At 43.0% G+C, this 20,102-nt stretch overlaps 1 protein-coding gene across 1 annotated transcript in view; it reads left to right on the top strand.

Moving 5' to 3' along the window:
• The window catches only part of LOC120539715 (putative nuclease HARBI1), a 59,046-nt gene that overhangs the window by 23,198 nt on the left and 15,746 nt on the right, over positions 1-20,102 (top strand). Inside the window, exon 2 of the mRNA XM_039770098.1 lies at positions 10,173-10,304. Coding sequence (XP_039626032.1) covers positions 10,173-10,304 — 132 coding nt within the window. The remainder of the gene's footprint in view (positions 1-10,172; positions 10,305-20,102) is intronic.

Below are 20,102 nucleotides of genomic sequence, written 5' to 3'. Positions count from 1 at the left end.
CAGTTGCTCTGACTGATTCAGGCTCAGATGGAAATTTTATTAGCTCCTCCATGATTTAGCGTTTATATATCACTCCAGTATATTTTTCATATAAAATTTGAGTCCTTTAAGTGGATAGTTAGTCCACTGACTCTGGGCATTTAGATTATTCTGTCAGTCAAGATAGAAATCTTTCATGAAGAAACATTGTCCTTTTTTTTTGTTATTCAGTCTCCTTTGCCTCAAATAATCCTCGGATGCCCCTGGTTGCACAAGCACAATCCTCTTCTTAACTGGGAGTCCAAAAGTGGAGCATGTACTGCGTTCAGAATTGCTTGGTGACTGTACCAAAGCTAGTCTTTTGTAGCACAATATCAATCCTGCCTTCTGAACATTCTGAATATGCTGATGTTTTTAATAAGCAACAAGCCCTAGTGATACCCCCATACTGTGACTATAATTACACTATTAACTTATTTCCAGGGGCCACAATGCCAAAAGGGAAAGTTTATGCTTTGTGACGGCAAGAAAATGATTCTATGGAACAATATATCACAGAAAGCGTGCACAATGGTTTTATAACCCCACCTAATAGTCTTCGACCTTGTGTTGATTTCAGAGAGTTAAATAAAATAACCCTCTGTGAGGGACAGGTGGACAATGGAAGGACTGGGAGAAAGAGTGTGAACAGGGCAATATCTTCCCCGGGTCCTTAAATGGCAACCTCTCTGGGTTGCAGCAGTGCCCTGGATTCCCACACGGCATCATGACACTTGGAATTTGCCAACTTAGCCCTGTTTGTGTGTTTCCTGCGTACTGTAGGGACTGTGGAGCGCTACTTCATGTGGCTTCCGCCTCACCCATTTAGATTTAAGAAGTGCAAATAATCTTCTTGGAATTCGAGAAAGGGATGAATGGAATACTGACTTTAATACCACAACTGGACAGAGTAATACCATATGAATTAGCTAATGTTCCAGCTGTTTTTCAGTCCTTTGTTAATGATATTTTTGGAGATTTACTGGGGAAGTGTGTATTGGTATACATAGATGATACTTAGATTTTTTTCAAAGTCTTATCTATGCATGTGAAACATGTTAAGAAAGTCCTTTGACACCTTCACGAAAATAACCTATTTGTTACATTTACATTTATTTGCTTAGCAGATACTTTTATCCAAAGCGACTTACAAAAGAGGTAAACAATTAAGTAACATTACGTGAGGGTCTGTTTGTTCAGCAAGTGTAATAGGACAGATAACAAAATTTGATAGCCACAAATGAAAAGATGTAATAACTCATACATTTACAGTCATAGACTACAATCTTATACAAAGTTTTTATTTTTACTTTTTCAGACAGATATTCACAGAACAGTCAGTCAGTCTGTCATTATCCAACCTGCTATATCCTAACACAGGGTCACAGGGGTCTGCTGGAGCCAAACCCAGCCAACACAGGGTGCAAGGCAGGAAACAAACCCACCGCAGGGCACGCACACACACTAGGGACCATTTAAAATCGCCAATGCGCCTAACCTGCATGTCTTTGGACTGTGCGAGGAAATCCACACTGGGAGAACATGCAAACTCCACATGCAAACTCCACGCAGGGAGGACCCGGGAAGTCCCCAGGATCACGGGGGTCTGCTGGAGCCAATCATAGCCAACACAGGGCGCAAGGCAGGAACAAATCCTGGGCAGGGCGCAAGCCCACCGCGTGGCACACCCATGCAGATTAGGCAGTGCAGGTGAGTACTTCCTGTACTGTACATAAAACCAGAAATCCAAGCGACTTGTTCCCGGATGTGATATCGGAAGGGAGACATGTAGCCTGAAGTCCAACAGTAGATGTGGGGGGTAATGACCAATCACTCGGTTGAAACAGAATTGGCCAAGGCAAATCTAAGGTGTCGGGTTGTCTGTGCTGGTATCCAGACCACATTATACCACCAAGTCTATGGGGGTGCAGAGAGCATGGGGGCTTTCTTTCTGCCATAGAGAGACCCAGACTTTTGCTGCACCCCAGAACAAAAGGAAGAACCAGTAAAGGAAGACAGAGTCTTCAAATAGTGCGGAGAAGGGCTGAATATTGCCCTGCACTACTTAATTGAACACTCTGTTGGTTTTTGGATTGATTTAATAAAAGTACTGTTTACTTTATTCACCCACCTCTTGTTATATGTATGCGTCCCCATTGACCTGGCAAATCTTATCAATGGTGGTGGGTTCAAGAGGCCCCTGGGTGCAACAGGAGCATGGAGCCAGCCTGCACTGTTACACACATGAGAAAAAAGTCTGTGGAATATAGTTTTATTTAAAAGCAACACCCTAGCTCCAGTATCCAGTAGGTTTGGGACTTCCATGCCACCCACCATGCAGATGCAGTGCATTAAGAACGGTGTGTCCCACTGCAGCACCCAATTAACGGGTACTGGAGAGTGAACACGCGGATACTCACATTAAGGCTCGCTTGCAGTCATGGGCACAGGAGTTGTCTGGCACCAGTGTGCATCATGCTTAAGCTTGTTACAGCACTGGTGTCATTGCCCCTGTGCAGGGCATGTGGCCTGCATTATATTATGCTGATCTGACCCACAGCTTGAACAGTGTTACAAAGTAGTCACAGCTGTGACTTTGTGTGCATGAATTGGATTTGAACTCTCTTTGTTTGCTCCTTGTAACTTTTATGCAACCATGACAATGTTTTCTGTTTGCTTTCCTAGTGTTTTCTCTAATGTAAGGTCATCGGATTCAAGCAACAGCCTCACACAAATTTACAATACTGTGCCAGTTTGTGTAAATCAGAAACGTACTGAGTAAATGACTTACCCGGCTATTGAGCTCTTTGAAAAAAAGGGAAATGGTGCATAAGTATCCAGCAACCTGAGCTGAAAGATGTTGCTAATGCTGCCTTTGCTACTGCATATGTAGGGTGTCTCCAGTTGCAACATAGAGAAGATATGCCGTCCCTCTTCTCCCAAGCAGTGCAATATCAGAGCCCTCTTCCTGGCATCTCCCACTTCCTGGCCATCAAGGGCCACCAAACGTAATTCAAACAACTCAATCCATCTCTGCCAGGGCACTGGTGGCTCTCCTGCGACAGTCAGGAATGGGCTTGGAGATGGAAATGTGAATTCAGCCATCCTCGTCTTGAAAAATGTATCTGAAAAAATACTTGTTAGACACTATTTGGCTCCAAACAGTCTTTCTTTCTTTCTTTCTTTCTTTCTTTCTTTCTTTCTTTCTTTCTTTCTTTCTTCAACACCCAGTCAACCACACCCCTTATTCTAGTTCCACCACTTGTCTTTAAAGCTGTGTGTCATCGGCATAGCTGTGGTAGCTCACCTTGTGTTTTGAGATAATCTGACCTAATGGAAACATGTACTGTATATACTCACATATAAGTTGGGTCTTGAAGCCCAAAAAATCGATCATAAAATCAGACCCCGACTGATTCAAAAATGTGACACTTACATTTTATTTTTTTACATCTTCTTGCCTCCTCCAATCTCGCATCAGTTTCTCAGACACATTGAATTTTGTTGCAGCAGCGCAGTTCTATTTCTTTTGCTACTTCAACGTTTAATTTTCATATTTCCCTCTGATCGAACACTCCATCATTGATAAGGGATGCTCTTACGATAAAGGTGTATGAGGGTGTGAGATACAAAAAACACAAAACAGTGCAAACGTCGCTTTGGAATACTTCGGGTATTACCGTGTGGTCACGTAGTCACAATAGAGAGAGAGAGAGAGAGGGAGGTTAGGAGCACACAGTGATACAGTACATTGCCACACCCACAGTGTGCTCCGTGGTTACTCTCTTGGACCAATAGCGTGAGTTTTCCGCATTCGACTTATACGATCGAGATTATAAAATCCCAGAAATGAAACGATAAAATCAAGACCCGACTTATCCGCTGGAGAAGTTATCCACGAGTATATACGGTAGGTTGAAAAGAGCAGTGAGCCTAGGATAGATCCTTGTGGTATACCATATACAATATATCATGGATCTCTGAAGTACAATTGTTGAAGTAAAAAATACGCTGAAGATTCTCACTTTAAAAGAATGCTCGAGGAATCAAAGGATAGGCAAACGGAGTAATTAGGTTTATTGCAATAAACAATAACACAGACTCAACCCAATTAGGCCAAACTGAGCTGAGCCCCAAACAGGCCAAAAATCAAAGTTTATATATTCATTTCTTATCATCTTGACCTCGTAAGAAACAATGCCTTTGCTGTCTATTCTGACTTACTACTCCAGCTGGCTTCTCACGGCCTTTCTTAGCCACCAATATTTTCTACTTCTCGCCATTCAATTCTGTTTTCTGCTTCCCTTATATTTAAGTCGACCAAACAACAGGTGTTTCCCCCATTTCTCCTTCTCTGTCCTCGTGTAGTTTCTGCATGTCATTCTCTTCCTACTCTGTCTTTCCGAGTTACTCAATATTAGTAGTTCTGCCCTGAGCTTAACTAAAAAAGAAATATGACAAATGCCTTTATTTAAGCTATTTGCTTGACATATCTAATTCACACTAAGTTTAATGCTTATAGAAGCTGTTAATTAGTTTTATGTCTATTTTTGCTATATATGACTTTTTATTTTCCATACAATCACCCCAACTCACAAAGAACTTTCTACCTATGAAGTAAGACTTAAACCAATTTAAGATGCTGCCAGAGAGGCCCACCCAGTGTCAAAGGCAATTTGTAAGAATACTGTGGTCTATGGTGTCAAATGCTGCACTCAAGTCTAAGAGGACAAGAACAGATAGTCGGCCTCTGTCCTCATTAACCCGCAAATCGTTTGCTACTTTAACCAGCGTAGTTTCTGTACCAGGGTTTGTTCTGAAACCTGACTGAAATTTGTCAAGAATAGCAGCTGATTCAAGTAATCATTTAGCTGCTTAATGACTGCCTTTTGTAGAATTTTACTTAAGACGTTAGCCTAAAGTATTAGGCAGATAATGTGCAGCGCCTAGTTTTTGCCAGACATAGCGCCAGTTTACTCACAAAATTAGTTATCTGAAAAAAGACAGGATAAAAATGAGTGACCCTGAGATGTGCCATACTTGCAGAGGCATGAGAGATACAGTATGCAGGGAGAAATAAAAACCATAAGAACAAGTAGGAGAGTTGCAGACATCTGTGGAACAACTGGCGGTGAATCAGTTAACAGCTGCGGTTAATGTCTCAGCAACTCTGGCCCTTGCTGCAAGTTGATGAACCTCAGATTCTAATCTGATTCATTTGTCGGGACAGTCTAATGAGTGTTTGGGTTTCTAAAATCAATGTTGTGTGGTCTTTGAAGCTTGTCCTAAAACATATCCAGACGATTGTATACGTATATTGCTTATAATCATCACTTCCATGGGCTTCTGTTATGTATGATGTGGAAGAATAATTTTACGGTAACATAGCATTCATCTTTAAGAAATTGCATAAAGGATTAGTAAATGTTGGAAACTAGATAAAGGTCAAGTGAACAACAAAATGTACACTGAAATGCAAAAATTGGTTTAGGAAAAATACTGAGATGGCCAAGTAAATAAAGAATGCACCAGAAGAAAGGTTCATGTAATATAAACAATGAACTGAAGGATGACTAAGCACATGTCCTATAAACGAGAATGGACAGTTGTTATATGCACAGAAATTTCAAGGGTGGTGGCACAACTCAAAGGTATAAGAAGAACCAGAATATAATATAAGAGACTTTTATTTTATTTTAAATCATTTGGGTATAAACCAACTAACCAATGAACCAACCAGAGTAAAATGTAAGCATTGATTGACACTGTATGTAAATTCATCCATCCATCCATCCATCCATCCTCTTCCGCTTATCTGAGATTGGGTCGCGGGGGCAGCAGCTTAAGCAGAGAGGCCCAGACTTCCCTCTCCCCAGCCACTTCTTCTAGCTCTTCCGGGAATCCCGAGGCGTTCCCAGACCAGCCGAGAGACATAGTCCCTCCAGCGTGTCCTGGGTCTTCCCAGGGGCCTTGGCCTCCTCCCGGTTGGACGTGCCCGAAACACCTCACCAGGGAGGCGTCCAGGAGGCATCCTGATCAGATGCCCGAGCCACCTTACGTTATCTGACTCCTCTTGATGCGGAGGAGCAGCGGATCTACTCTGAGCCCCTCCCGGATGACTGAGCTTCTCACCCTATCTTTAAGGGAAAGCCCAGACACCCTGCGGAGGAAACTCATTTTAGCCGCTTGTATTTACGATCTCGTTCTTTCGGTCACTACCCATAGCTCATGACCATAGGTGAGGGTAGGAACGTAGATCGACTGGTAAATTGAGAGCTTTGCCTTACGGCTCAGCTCCTTTTTCACCACGACAGACCAATGCAGAGCCCACATCACTGCGGATGCCACACCGATTTGCCTGTCGATCTCCCACTCCATTCTTCCCTCACTCGTGAACAAGACCCGAGATACTTGAACTCCACCACTTGGGGCAGGATCTCAATCCCAACCCTGAGAGGGCACTCCACCCTGTTCTGGCTGAGGACCATGGTCTCAGATTTGGAGGTGCTGATTCTCATCCCAGCCGCTTCACACTCCGCTGCGAACCGCTCCAGAGAGAGCTGAAGATCATGGCCTGATGAAGCAAACAGGACAACATCATCTGCAAAAAGCAGTGACCCAATCCTGAGCCCACCAAACTGGACCCCCTCAACGCCCTGGCAGTGCCTAGAAATTCTGTCCATAAAAGTTATGAACAGAATTGGTGACAAAGGGCAGACCTGGCGGAGTCCAACTCTCACTGGAAACGGGTTTTACTTACTGCCGGCAATGCGGACCAAGCTCTGACACCGGTTGTACAGAGACCGAACAGCTCTTATCAGGGGTCCGGTACCCCATACTCCCGGAGCACCCCCCACAGGATTCCCCGAGGGACACGGTCGAATGCCTTTTCCAAGTCCACAAAACACATGTAGACCGGTCGGGCAAACTCCCATGCACCCTCCAGGACTCTGCTAAGGGTGTAGAGCTGGTCCACTGTTCCCCGACCAGGATGAAAACCACACTGTTCCTCCTGAATCCGAGATTCGACTATCTGATGGACCCTCCTCTCCAGGACCCCCGAATAGAGTTTTCCAGGGAGGCTGAGGAGTGTGATCCCTCTGTATGTAAATTCAATAGCTTTTAAAATGCACTTCTATTCTTTGTTTCTGGGACCATTCTGATCATGCTGTAACAGACTGCTCTTGATGAATGCTTTCTCCAAGGCATTTTACTGAGGAGTAATTAAAAGATATAATGAACAGCTTTTCTCCTGCCTGATTACTGAATTGTCCTGTTAGAGGATGTTTCATTCTTTAATAAGGTGTTAAACTTCTATCACAATGACACTAACAATAAGTGCTGGCTTTCATTGCCTTTTTATGTAGGAATTCTGGAAAATGTTATTATGGATTATTAGCTTGTCGTCCAGGTTCATAGTCCATAATTGAATATATTGTGGAGTTTAGAATGTTAGCTAGTGAAGCTCGTTGGGATGATGTGGCACTAATTCCGATCTTTAAACGAGGATGAAGCCCCTGACATAAAGGATGAGTTAGCTAGCCACAATCTTGGGAACACACTTGACAAAGTCTATCAGAGAGAAAGTTAGAAAAGAGTTGGGAATGGGGAATGATCATTAGATCAAGTGAATGGAAGACTGCTCTGGAACCTATGGAATTGGGCAAAACAGCAATTAGTATTAGTGAACAGCAGTGCCAAGTAAAGGAAAAACTTTGTTTTTACTTTGAAGAAACGGGAAACAAGGTGACTAACTGCCCTAAACTGCTGGGAAACTAATACACCCACTCTACCTCGGGATTGGTAGGGTGGGAGCTTGTAGACAAACCCTGTGCAAATAACTTTTTGCAATTCAGTGCATGCAGTGTATGGTTAATAATACTGTCACAGTTGCTCTGACTGATTCAGGCTCAGATGGAAATTTTATTAGCTCCTCCATGATTTAGCGTTTATATATCACTCCAGTATATTTTTCATATAAAATTTGAGTCCTTTAAGTGGATAGTTAGTCCACTGACTCTGGGCATTTAGATTATTCTGTCAGTCAAGATAGAAATCTTTCATGAAGAAACATTGTCCTTTTTTTTTGTTATTCAGTCTCCTTTGCCTCAAATAATCCTCGGATGCCCCTGGTTGCACAAGCACAATCCTCTTCTTAACTGGGAGTCCAAAAGTGGAGCATGTACTGCGTTCAGAATTGCTTGGTGACTGTACCAAAGCTAGTCTTTTGTAGCACAATATCAATCCTGCCTTCTGAACATTCTGAATATGCTGATGTTTTTAATAAGCAACAAGCCCTAGTGATACCCCCATACTGTGACTATAATTACACTATTAACTTATTTCCAGGGGCCACAATGCCAAAAGGGAAAGTTTATGCTTTGTGACGGCAAGAAAATGATTCTATGGAACAATATATCACAGAAAGCGTGCACAATGGTTTTATAACCCCACCTAATAGTCTTCGACCTTGTGTTGATTTCAGAGAGTTAAATAAAATAACCCTCTGTGAGGGACAGGTGGACAATGGAAGGACTGGGAGAAAGAGTGTGAACAGGGCAATATCTTCCCCGGGTCCTTAAATGGCAACCTCTCTGGGTTGCAGCAGTGCCCTGGATTCCCACACGGCATCATGACACTTGGAATTTGCCAACTTAGCCCTGTTTGTGTGTTTCCTGGGTACTGTAGGGACTGTGGGCGCTACTTCATGTGGCTTCCGCCTCACCCATTTAGATTTAAGAAGTGCAAATAATCTTCTTGGAATTCGAGAAAGGGATGAATGGAATACTGACTTTAATACCACAACTGGACAGAGTAATACCATATGAATTAGCTAATGTTCCAGCTGTTTTTCAGTCCTTTGTTAATGATATTTTTGGAGATTTACTGGGGAAGTGTGTATTGGTATACATAGATGATACTTAGATTTTTTTCAAAGTCTTATCTATGCATGTGAAACATGTTAAGAAAGTCCTTTGACACCTTCACGAAAATAACCTATTTGTTACATTTACATTTATTTGCTTAGCAGATACTTTTATCCAAAGCGACTTACAAAAGAGGTAAACAATTAAGTAACATTACGTGAGGGTCTGTTTGTTCAGCAAGTGTAATAGGACAGATAACAAAATTTGATAGCCACAAATGAAAAGATGTAATAACTCATACATTTACAGTCATAGACTACAATCTTATACAAAGTTTTTATTTTTACTTTTTCAGACAGATATTCACAGAACAGTCAGTCAGTCTGTCATTATCCAACCTGCTATATCCTAACACAGGGTCACAGGGGTCTGCTGGAGCCAAACCCAGCCAACACAGGGTGCAAGGCAGGAAACAAACCCACCGCAGGGCACGCACACACACTAGGGACCATTTAAAATCGCCAATGCGCCTAACCTGCATGTCTTTGGACTGTGCGAGGAAATCCACACTGGGAGAACATGCAAACTCCACATGCAAACTCCACGCAGGGAGGACCCGGGAAGTCCCCAGGATCACGGGGGTCTGCTGGAGCCAATCATAGCCAACACAGGGCGCAAGGCAGGAACAAATCCTGGGCAGGGCGCAAGCCCACCGCGTGGCACACCCATGCAGATTAGGCAGTGCAGGTGAGTACTTCCTGTACTGTACATAAAACCAGAAATCCAAGCGACTTGTTCCCGGATGTGATATCGGAAGGGAGACATGTAGCCTGAAGTCCAACAGTAGATGTGGGGGGTAATGACCAATCACTCGGTTGAAACAGAATTGGCCAAGGCAAATCTAAGGTGTCGGGTTGTCTGTGCTGGTATCCAGACCACATTATACCACCAAGTCTATGGGGGTGCAGAGAGCATGGGGGCTTTCTTTCTGCCATAGAGAGACCCAGACTTTTGCTGCACCCCAGAACAAAAGGAAGAACCAGTAAAGGAAGACAGAGTCTTCAAATAGTGCGGAGAAGGGCTTCTCTCTGCTTTCTCCGCTCCGCACTAACCTTTGCCGAGCTTGAGAGGTATTGTAACTTCCTCTTCTGCTTCCACGTTCATTGGGCACGGGGCGAAGAGGGGAGCGACATTGTTATGAGTGCTTTAACCTGGGCTATGGCCGGAGGCGCTGTCCGTTTAAGAGGCCAGCAGCCTCCTCGTCCCTGTCTTGTTTTGTCTTTTCAGGGCAGAGCCGTGGACCAGGTCACATCGACTCCCCATCATGGAGGAGGACAGCCCTAATGGGACGGGCAGCACTTCATCGGGAGCAAGAAGGACGAAGCCTGTATGGAGCACTGGAGGCAAAACGACTGTGCTGTATTTGTTGGCTCTATATGTACTGTGCTGAGGAGTGGGGAATATTATTAAGCATTTCCCCACGGATGAATACAACATGTGCTGTGTGCTGAACTTGTGTCCTGCCTGTCTGTGTCGGGGTTGGGGTTGCTGGAGTGCCCTGGGCATTACAAATTCATAATCGTCAGGCATGATGGGCTTTTTTTCTTCTGCCAATTCCATTTCACATTAGCGTATCATCCAGGCAGAATAAACGGTAGTGGTAGACACCCTTTGTCGTATAGATGAGCCCAATGGGTGCTTTGAGAACTCCTCACCTATTATTGATTCAGACAAAATTATTGGCTAAATGTACCAGATAAACAAGATATTCTGAATCAAGTTCATAGTGTTCAAAGGCAGCCAAATATCACTCTAAATATTAAAGATGCTAGATCTGTGCCATCAATCACCTATGTTTGGACATCCATGGGTGGTCCAGATGATGAATTTATTAAATCAAATACATTTTTGTGAAGAGGATGGACAACAGACATAAAAGAATACATAGTCACTGTCACATTAAGAAAACCAGTGGACTTCCTTTGGGTTTGCTCCAGTCATTTTTGGTGCTATCACGTCTCTGGGAGCACATTTCCAGGGACTTAGTCACAGATCTACCTCCCTCCAAGGGCTATACCACAATTCTGGTTAAAGTAGGTAGGTTTTCTAAAAATATTTATGCTTTGCGGTAAATTCTAAACAGGATGATTGGGTTGATATGTTGCCTATGGAAGAATTTTCCAGGAATGTCCTTCTTCAGTCATATTTAAAGATGTCTCCGTTTTAAGTGCCAGTATGGATTCAGTCCCCAAGCGTTTGAGTCACTGTCCTCCCCACGAGCTGTTCCGTGTTAGGATTATGTTAAAAACCTTCATGACAAACTGGACATTGTTCATAAAAATCTAAAGAAAGCAAGATTAACTATAAAGTGCTTTGCGGACAAGAAACACAAAAGGCACTGATTTTAAAAGTAGGTCACAGAGTGTAGCTGGCAACGAGAGATATTTGGCTTAAAGTTCCTTCTCGTAAGTTACCCCTCAGGTTTATTGGCCCATAAATCATCAGATGCCAGGTGAGTCCAGTATCTTATAGTTTATCACTACCAGCGCATTTTAAAATCCATTCCACTTTTCATGTTTCAAGGTAAAGACCAGTTTGTAGCAGCCCATATTATTGTTGTAGATGCCATGTGGGCTAAAGGGGCATCCCAGCCAGAAGAAAATCTGGAAGGAAGGACCGGAAAGAGTGGACCATTATTAAGAGAAGATATCATTGGTGTCTTTTTATTTCCCCAGTACCCTAGATGGCAGCATCCCTGGTTGTTGATGCCCTTTGGGAAGTCAGCAGGGCATGCTGGGAAATGTAGTCCGGCAGAGAAGCCCTGCTGGGGTTACGGGGTGCCGCAAGAGGGCGCTGTGTGACCCGGAAGTGCTTTGATCGGGCAATCGCCATGGCACCAGAAGAACTCCCAGATCTATAATAAAAGGGACCACACTCCCTTATCCAGGCGAGTTGGAGCTGGGAGGTAGAGAGGTAACACTTGACTGAAGGAGGGCAGTGCGATGATGAGAAAGAGTGAGTTATTGGGAAGAGAGAAAACCTGTGGTTTGTGCTTATGTACCATGTTGGAGGTATTTGTTGTTGATAAACAACCTTTATTTGGGACAGTGATTCTGTGTTTGTGTCGGTGTTTGGGCTTGCTGACGCCCGGTATCCATCACACCGTTCACATTCTGGTAGATGGCACGGAAGAATATCAGGTGCAATATCTGGTGAATTCTAGAAAACAAGGGTTGACAATGGAATATCTGATGCATTGGAATGGGTATGGTCCAGAAGGTCGGTCCTGGGCCAAGTTTAATGCCCTTCACACCCCTTGCCTTCTGACTTGATTTCATAATTATTTCTTTTGGAAACCAGATGGATCCAGCAGACTTGTGTTTCTCAGGGTTATATTTCATGGTTTAGGCTGAATTTTGGCATTTTGGTGCTAGAGAAGCCACATTGTGTACTGTTGTCAGGGTAATGGCCTGCATTTCTAGGGTGCGTGGTCTTTAGGGTTGTGACCTTGACTTAATCAGCAGATGGCATTAAAGGTCAGCCTTTTGCTCTGAGCTTTATTTGATCTGTGGATAAAATCCTCACTTTCATTTTGACTTATTGTGTATTTACTCTTCTTGTCTTGCCTATTTTTTGACTTATTGGCTCTTATTTGACCTTGATTTTTGGCTTTGATTTGGTTTTCGGTCAGTCCATTTTATTTTGATTTTCTTTTGTTTTGCCTTTTACCTGATTCTTCCAGTTTACAGAATGAATTACCTGTTTTGCTGCCAAGTCAGGACATGAATCTCATGGAGAATGATCTGTATCTTGTATTTATATATTAACAGTGCCTTGAGGAAGTATTCAGACCTCATCCATTTCTGCACACTTTATTGTTTGTAGAATCCAAGTAGATACATTTTCAATATCTGCACATTAATCTAAACTAAATAACTGTTAATGAAAAAGTGAAAACATATTTTCAGAAAGGTTTGCAAATTTCTTGAAAATCAAAATCTGAAGTCTCGCCTTCATATAAGTATTGAGACCCTTAATTAAGTACTTTGTAAGAAACCCTTTTGGCAGCAATTCCAGCTTTGAGTTGTCTTGGGTAAGTCTGTACAAGTTTTACACACCTGGATTTTGGCAGTTTATCCCATTTTTCCTGAAAGATCCTCTCAAGGTCCATTAGACTGGATGGGAAATGTCTGTAAACTGCAATCTCAGGTCTCTCCACACATATCTTATGAGGTTTAAGTCTTGAGCTTTAGCTGGGCCACTCAAGGACGCTCAGAGACTTGTCCTGAAGCCATTCTAATGTTGTCTTGGATATCCATTGACATACTGAAAGGTGAAATGTCATCCAAGTCTGAAATGGTGTGCAGTCTAAGATGGTTTTCTTCAAGGACCTACTTGTATTTGGCTACATTCATCTTTCCCTCACTTCTGACCATCTGCATGTCCTGTCACTTAGAAGCACACCATAGCCTGATGCTGCCCCCACCATGCTTCAGTGTAGGGATAGCAGTAGGCAGATAATGTTCATTGTCTGATCTTTGCCAGACATAGCACTTGGAGTTCTGCCCAAAGAGCTCGGTTGTTGTCAGATCAGAGAATCTTTTCCTGTTTGATGGAGTGCTGCTAAGATGTCATTCATTCAACAGGTTCTGCCATCTCAAAAGAAGATATTTTGAAGATCTCTTACAGTGACCATTAGTTTCTCAGTCACCTCCCTGTTCATGGCTTCTTTTTGTCCAGTTACTCACTTTGGAAGGATGGACAACTTTAAGAAAAGTCCTGGCGGATTCCGAACTTCTTCTCAGTGTGGTCACTGTGCTTCTGAGAACACTCCACATTTTAGAAATGGTTTCATCCCCTTGCCATATTTTTTACCTGACCACAGTATGATCGCAGAGGTCTATATAGAGTTCCTTGGACTTTCTGGCTTGGTTTTTGTACTGATATACAGTGTAAATTATGGATCTTCTATACACAGGTACACGTGTGACTTTCTAAATGATGTCCAATCAATTCAATTTACCACAGGTGGACTCCAATCAAGTTCTAGAAACATCTCAAATAGAATTAAAGAAAACACGAGGCACCTGAGCACAACTTGGAGTACCACAGTAAAGGGTGCTTCTCTGAATAAGAAAATGTAAGTAATGATTGTAATACATTTTCAAACCTATCTGAAGACATGTTTTCACTTTGTCATTATAAGTTATTGAATGTAGATTTAATGGCAAAAATGGAAAATGTATCCATTTTAAAATAAATCTATATCAAAATAAGTTGTACAGAAAGTGAAAGGGTCTGAAAACATTCTGAAACCACTGCTAACAATATATGTACAGTATATTATTATAGAGCTCTCATTCTTTTTCTTCCTTCCACATAATCGGCTTCTGAAATTTGCTTCATACTCAGCAGATGCCATTGCTCTTCTTTTTTGTTTCTGTCACGTCTCCTTCTTGATCAGTTTCCTGATTGCCCATTGGCACATTTATTGTTTCACCAGCACATATCGGGCCAAATGTACCCCAGGGTACCACCAGGACAAATAACGTTTTGCTCGATACCAACCAGCCCGGCTTCAAGAGGAACCACTCAACTGAGACAGCTTTGCTGACTGTGGTCGACCATCTATGACTTGTTAGAGCTACCAACATGTCATCTGTCCTAATTCTGCTAGATCTGTTTTCGGCCTTTGACACGGTCAACCACAACATCCTTCTTGCCACCGTCTTTGACCTTGGCATCACTGGGACTGCTCTCAGATGGTTTGAGTCCTACATCTCAGGCAAATTCTACAGTGTGTCATTGTGAGGGGAGCTGTCAAAAGCACACCAGTCATGCACTGGTGTTCCCCAAGGATTGGTGCTGGGTCCTCTACTCCTCTCTGTACACCACCTTGCTGAGTTCCATCATCCAATCACTCTTATCAGTGCTATGCTGATGCTACACAGCTGTACCTGTCATTCCCCCCGACAATACACCTAGAGTATTGCCTAGAGTCTCTGCATGTCTTACTGATATCTCAACCTGGATGAAAGACAACCACCTACAGCTCAACCTGGCAAAAACCGTGCTTCTTGTGATCCCAGCCAGCCAGTCTGTTCAACACCAGTCCTGTACAGCTTGGCTCACTGTTAGTTAAACCAGCCAACCCATCTGTTCTGTGAATATCAGTCTATTCAATGAAGAAGGTTGTAGTCTGTCTAATTGAAAAAAAGTAAACTTTGCACTGGAATACTTTATATTCTTGGTTAGTTGTTTAAGTTTAATTGATTTATTGATTGTAATCTATGATTGCAAATTTATTACTTATTACATCTCTTCACTTGTGGCAATCAACTTTTGTTGCTTGTCCTACTACACTTGCTGAACAAACAAGTCCTAGCCTAATGTTAATTAATTATTTTCTCCTCTGTTGTAAGTCACTTTGGATAAGCAAAGCAAATAAATGTAAATCCATCTATCTATCTATCTATCTATCTATCTATCTATCTATCTATCTATCTATCTATCTATCTATCTATCTATCTATCTATCTATCTATCTATCTATCTATCTATCTATTTATCATATATAGCCTATCTATCTATCTATCTATCTATCTATCTATCCAACTATCTATCTATCTATCTATCTATCTATCTATTGTTACAAAAAACAGATATAAGAGTCATAAAAAGGTTTGGGGCAGCCACACGTATAAATGATTTCCTGGCTGCAAAGTTGATCAAATGAATACCGCACTGATGTGCACACAACCGAGTCCAAAACAGAACTGATGGAATAGGGAAAAGGTGGAGGCTTATAAAGGGGAAGACAGGAAGTGAAGTCAAAGGGGTCGGGCTCATGAAGGTCTTCTGCCATTGGTGCAAGCCCGGACGTGACATCCCATGCGCACGTGTGTGACAAGGCCCCTCCCTCAGCCCCGACCTGTCGGGTTGGGCGACCCTGACTGAGAGGTTGTGAACCTGAGAAAGGGCATCAACATTGGCATGAAGAGTGCCCGGCGATGAACGAGTGAAAACTTGTACGGCTGGAGGTCAAGAAACCACCTGGTGACCCGTGGATTCGACTCCTTGTGCAGGGCCAACCACTGTAGAGGTGCATGGTCTGTGACAAGGGTGAATTCCCGGTCCAGCAGGTAGTACCTCAGCTGAGTAATTGCCCATTTAATCGCCAAAGCCTCTCTCTCCACTGCCACGTACCTGGTCTCCCGCTCCAACAGTTTCCGGCTTAGGAACATAATGGGGTGTAACGCACCATTGACGTTTTGGCTCAGAACGGACCCCAGGCTTGTGTCTGAAACATCCAACTGGAGGATGAAAGGTAAGGAAAAGTTAGGAGCTTTCAAAATAGGTGTGGACGTAAGGGCCTGCTTCAAGTCACTAAATGCAGCACCTGTGCTTTCAGTCCATACCACAATGTTTGGGGCCCTCTTCCTTGTCAAATCAGTTAATGGCACCGCTCTGTCTGAGAACCAGGGCACAAACAAGCAGTAGTATCCCACTACTCCAAAAAGGCTTGGACCTGCCACTTGGTTTCAAAATGGCCTCTACTTTGGAGCACTGTGGTTTCACGGTACCCTGACCCACCAGGTAGCCTATATACTTGGCTTCGCACAATCCAAAGAAACATTTCTGGGATTAATCCGAATCCCGGCCTCACCAAGTGTCCGCTTTTACCTGCTGTAGGCATTCCATCCACGTGCTGGAATAGATGACCACATCATCCAGGTAGGCGGCACTATATGAGTTATGAGGCCTGAATACTTTGTCCACCAGATGCTGGAAGGTAGCTGGAGCCACATGTAACCCAAATGGAAGGACACAATACTGCCAGTGTCCGCTAGGGGTGCTAAACGCGGTCTTAGCCTTTGCATAGTCCATTAAAGGAACCTGCCAGTACCCTTTTGTCATGTCCAGTGTGGTCAAATATTGAGCCTGTCCAAGCCACTCGAGGAGGTCATCCACTCGTTGCATTGGATAAGAATTGAATTGGGAGACTGGATTAAGCCAACGGAAGTCCTCATTTACACCTAGTTCTAGCATTTGTTTGATCTCAAGCTCCACTTCAGCCCTTTTTGCCGAGGGAAGACAAATTCTCGGACTATAACCCCGGGATCTGTCACAATGTTGTGCTCAACCAGAGAGGTCCACCTGGGGTTTTCACTCACTACATCCAAGAAAGACAGGATAACTCACTGCATGAAAAGAGGTGTATCTGTACTAGGAAACTCCTGTATAAACCACTGATTTTCGGTAGTATCTACAAGTACCACTGAGCGTATACATCAAATTCCACCAACCTCGGATACTTCCGGATTGATACCAATTCGGATGTATCTTGCTGAGGGATTCTTCCATTGTACAGCCATTTGTTGCCATGGCAAATAATCCACTCAAGGCTCTTTCAAGGAGACATTCACACCTCAAGAACCATTTGCATTTTACACCTCTGCACAACTTCCATTGGTCACAATTTTTATTCAGCCCAACCCAAGCCCTCATAGCTTAGTGACTTAATTGGTTATTGGGCAGGTATATAGACGGACCATATACACTAACTGTGCTATACATCCCCCGCACCATTTAAAAAATGAGAATAACATTGATTCAGAAAATTTTTTATTAAAATAAAACCAAACACTAATAAATATACAACGTAAGAATAAGAAAAAACTGAAAATATGGAGAAAAAATGTGCAAACATGACGGTGCAAGTAAATTAAAAGCAATGAAACAAACTGAAACAAATACATGCACCAGTGCTTATTAAAGTTGCAAAAATTAATCATCTTCTGGCCCGATTCCATCTAAGAGCATAGCGCATATCCGCGTCCAATCTGGACTGAAGCTGCTGGCAAAGCTCAGACAATTGTGGGTTCCTGTGAGGTGGAGACCTCACAACCCACACCGGTCTTCCATCAACGATGGCATCCTCTTCATCGGACATCAGGTCCAGAATTGCAGTCTGCCAAAGTTCTCTCTCTGCATCTGTTTGGGTGACTCTAGACCTGGACTCCAGCAACTGTAAAACACACCATATGTTAACCCCTAAAAACACCCAGAGATGTACCAAACTTTTTATATATATATATATATATATATATATATATATATATATATATATATATATATATATATATATATATATTAATTTGTACACTTACTCGTCTTTTCCTTTGTCGGTGTTTAGCCTCTATCTTAATGGAGTCTCTTTGTATTTCCTCCGCAATGTCTCATAGTAAGTCCTACAGCATGCTGAATAAAAAAATAATTCATATAAGTGACAAAACCGATTCAAATTATTAGAGGGACAACAATAAAGGGGACATGAACATAATTATAATAACAATTCCCCTTTATATACAAATATTAAGTGAATAAATTACCCTTTATACACTCAGGGTCTGCATCTGCAAAAATCATCTTCAATTCCTCTAGCAGATATGTCATTACTGCCTGGTTAGCCTCTTCGGCAAGAACAGTATGCAGCCTGCTGCTAATCCCCCCACCCGGCTATGATAACAAAGACAACACATCTACTTGATAGTCATTAACATATGAAAGGGTCTTACACCTCACAGCCATCACACCTCATTGCTAGCTGTGAGAATTCTTTGAAACTTCCACCGATTCCTGTATACATCCACAAACATAAGGTATCTGGTTGTTTCACAAAATTTCCTTTTGCATGCTACCTTTTCAAGCACTCTACCTCATACATCTGGCAAACTTAGAGTTTAGCGGAGATTTCCCATGCCATATTTGTCCGATTACAGCTCTTTTCATGCAGTGACTGTTTCCAGCTACCATCGTTGTCTGGGACTTAAATCCGCACCGAAGTTAATGCTAGCCATGTGAGCAAAGAGTGAGCAGGGCTGACCGGAGGAGGGATTGGGATTCCTGTCCTTCCACGGTTTCAGCAGGTTTACATGATAAGCCCACTTCCTCGGCCGATGATTGGGTTGACTCACCAAATTGTTGATGAGTCCTTTCCTCTCCTTAACTTCATAGGGACCTTGCCAATGGGCAAGCAACTTAGAGTGGGAGGTAGGTACTAGGACCATGATACGATCTCCCAGGCGAAACTCCCAGAGAGCGGTGCCATGGTTGTAATAACGGACCTGTGCTACTTGAGCCTCTTCCATGTGACTTTTAAGGAGGGGCTGAATCTTACCAAATCTATCATGTAATTGCACGATATATTCCAATATATTTGTAGAGGGAAGAGCCTCTTTTTCTCATCCTTTTTTTAAGATATCCTATATGCCCCGGGGTTGTTGCCCATACAATAATAAAAAGGGGAGAACCCCATGGAGGCTTGTGGGACTTCCCAGTAGGCAAAAAGGATGAGAGAGAGGAGCTGATCCCAGTTCCTTCCATCCTCGATGACCACCTTACGCAGCATTTGTTTGAGTTTGACTGAACCTCTCTACCAAACTTTCAGTTTGAGAGTAATACACCGCAGTCTTTAAATGCTTTATTTTCAGTAACTTAGCAGTCTCCTTGAACATCTCCAAGGTAAAAGGCATCCCCTGGTCCATCAAGACTTCCTTTGGGATGCCAACGTGCGCAAAGACCCCTAGTAATTCCCGTACGATGTCTTTGGAAGTGGCTGAGTGCAACGGAACAGCTTTGGGGTATTTGGTAGCGTAATCCACAAGGACTAAAATGTACTTGTGTCCTCAGGCTGATAGCTCTAGAGGTTCGACTAAATTGACCCCAATTTTGTGGAAGGGAACATCAATCAGGGGAATAGGAACAAGAGGAGCATGGTCCTTTTTAGGAATTTGTCGCAATTGACACTCCGGGCAGGAAGTGCAAAAGCACCAACCTCCTCATTGATTCCCGGCCAGTAGAATCAGAGCTTGATCCACTCCAGGGTTTTCTTGGTGCCCAAATGGCCAACTAGGAGGTGGGCGTGTGCTAACTCACAGACCTGCCACCGGAATGTCTGCAGGATCCTGCCCGTCATGCTCAGCTACGCGATAGAAAAGGTCATTTTCTAGCACAAAGTGAGGACCCTGTGGCATCAACTGGCTGTTGACCACTACCACTGCATTTTTGGCAAACTTAAGGGAGTCATCATTCCACTGCTCCCTTTTAAAAGAAGCCGGCGTCTCTCTAAATTGAAACTGCAAAAGAGAGAGAGGGTCAGGGCTGACCTCAAGAGGCGTGGTTTCCTCCCATTCTGGGACACACTCTGGCCGAGTTT

Source organism: Polypterus senegalus, chromosome 11, assembly GCF_016835505.1.
Source record: "Polypterus senegalus isolate Bchr_013 chromosome 11, ASM1683550v1, whole genome shotgun sequence".
NCBI lineage: Eukaryota > Metazoa > Chordata > Cladistia > Polypteriformes > Polypteridae > Polypterus > Polypterus senegalus.
This window is presented reverse-complemented; position numbering and strand designations above follow the sequence as displayed.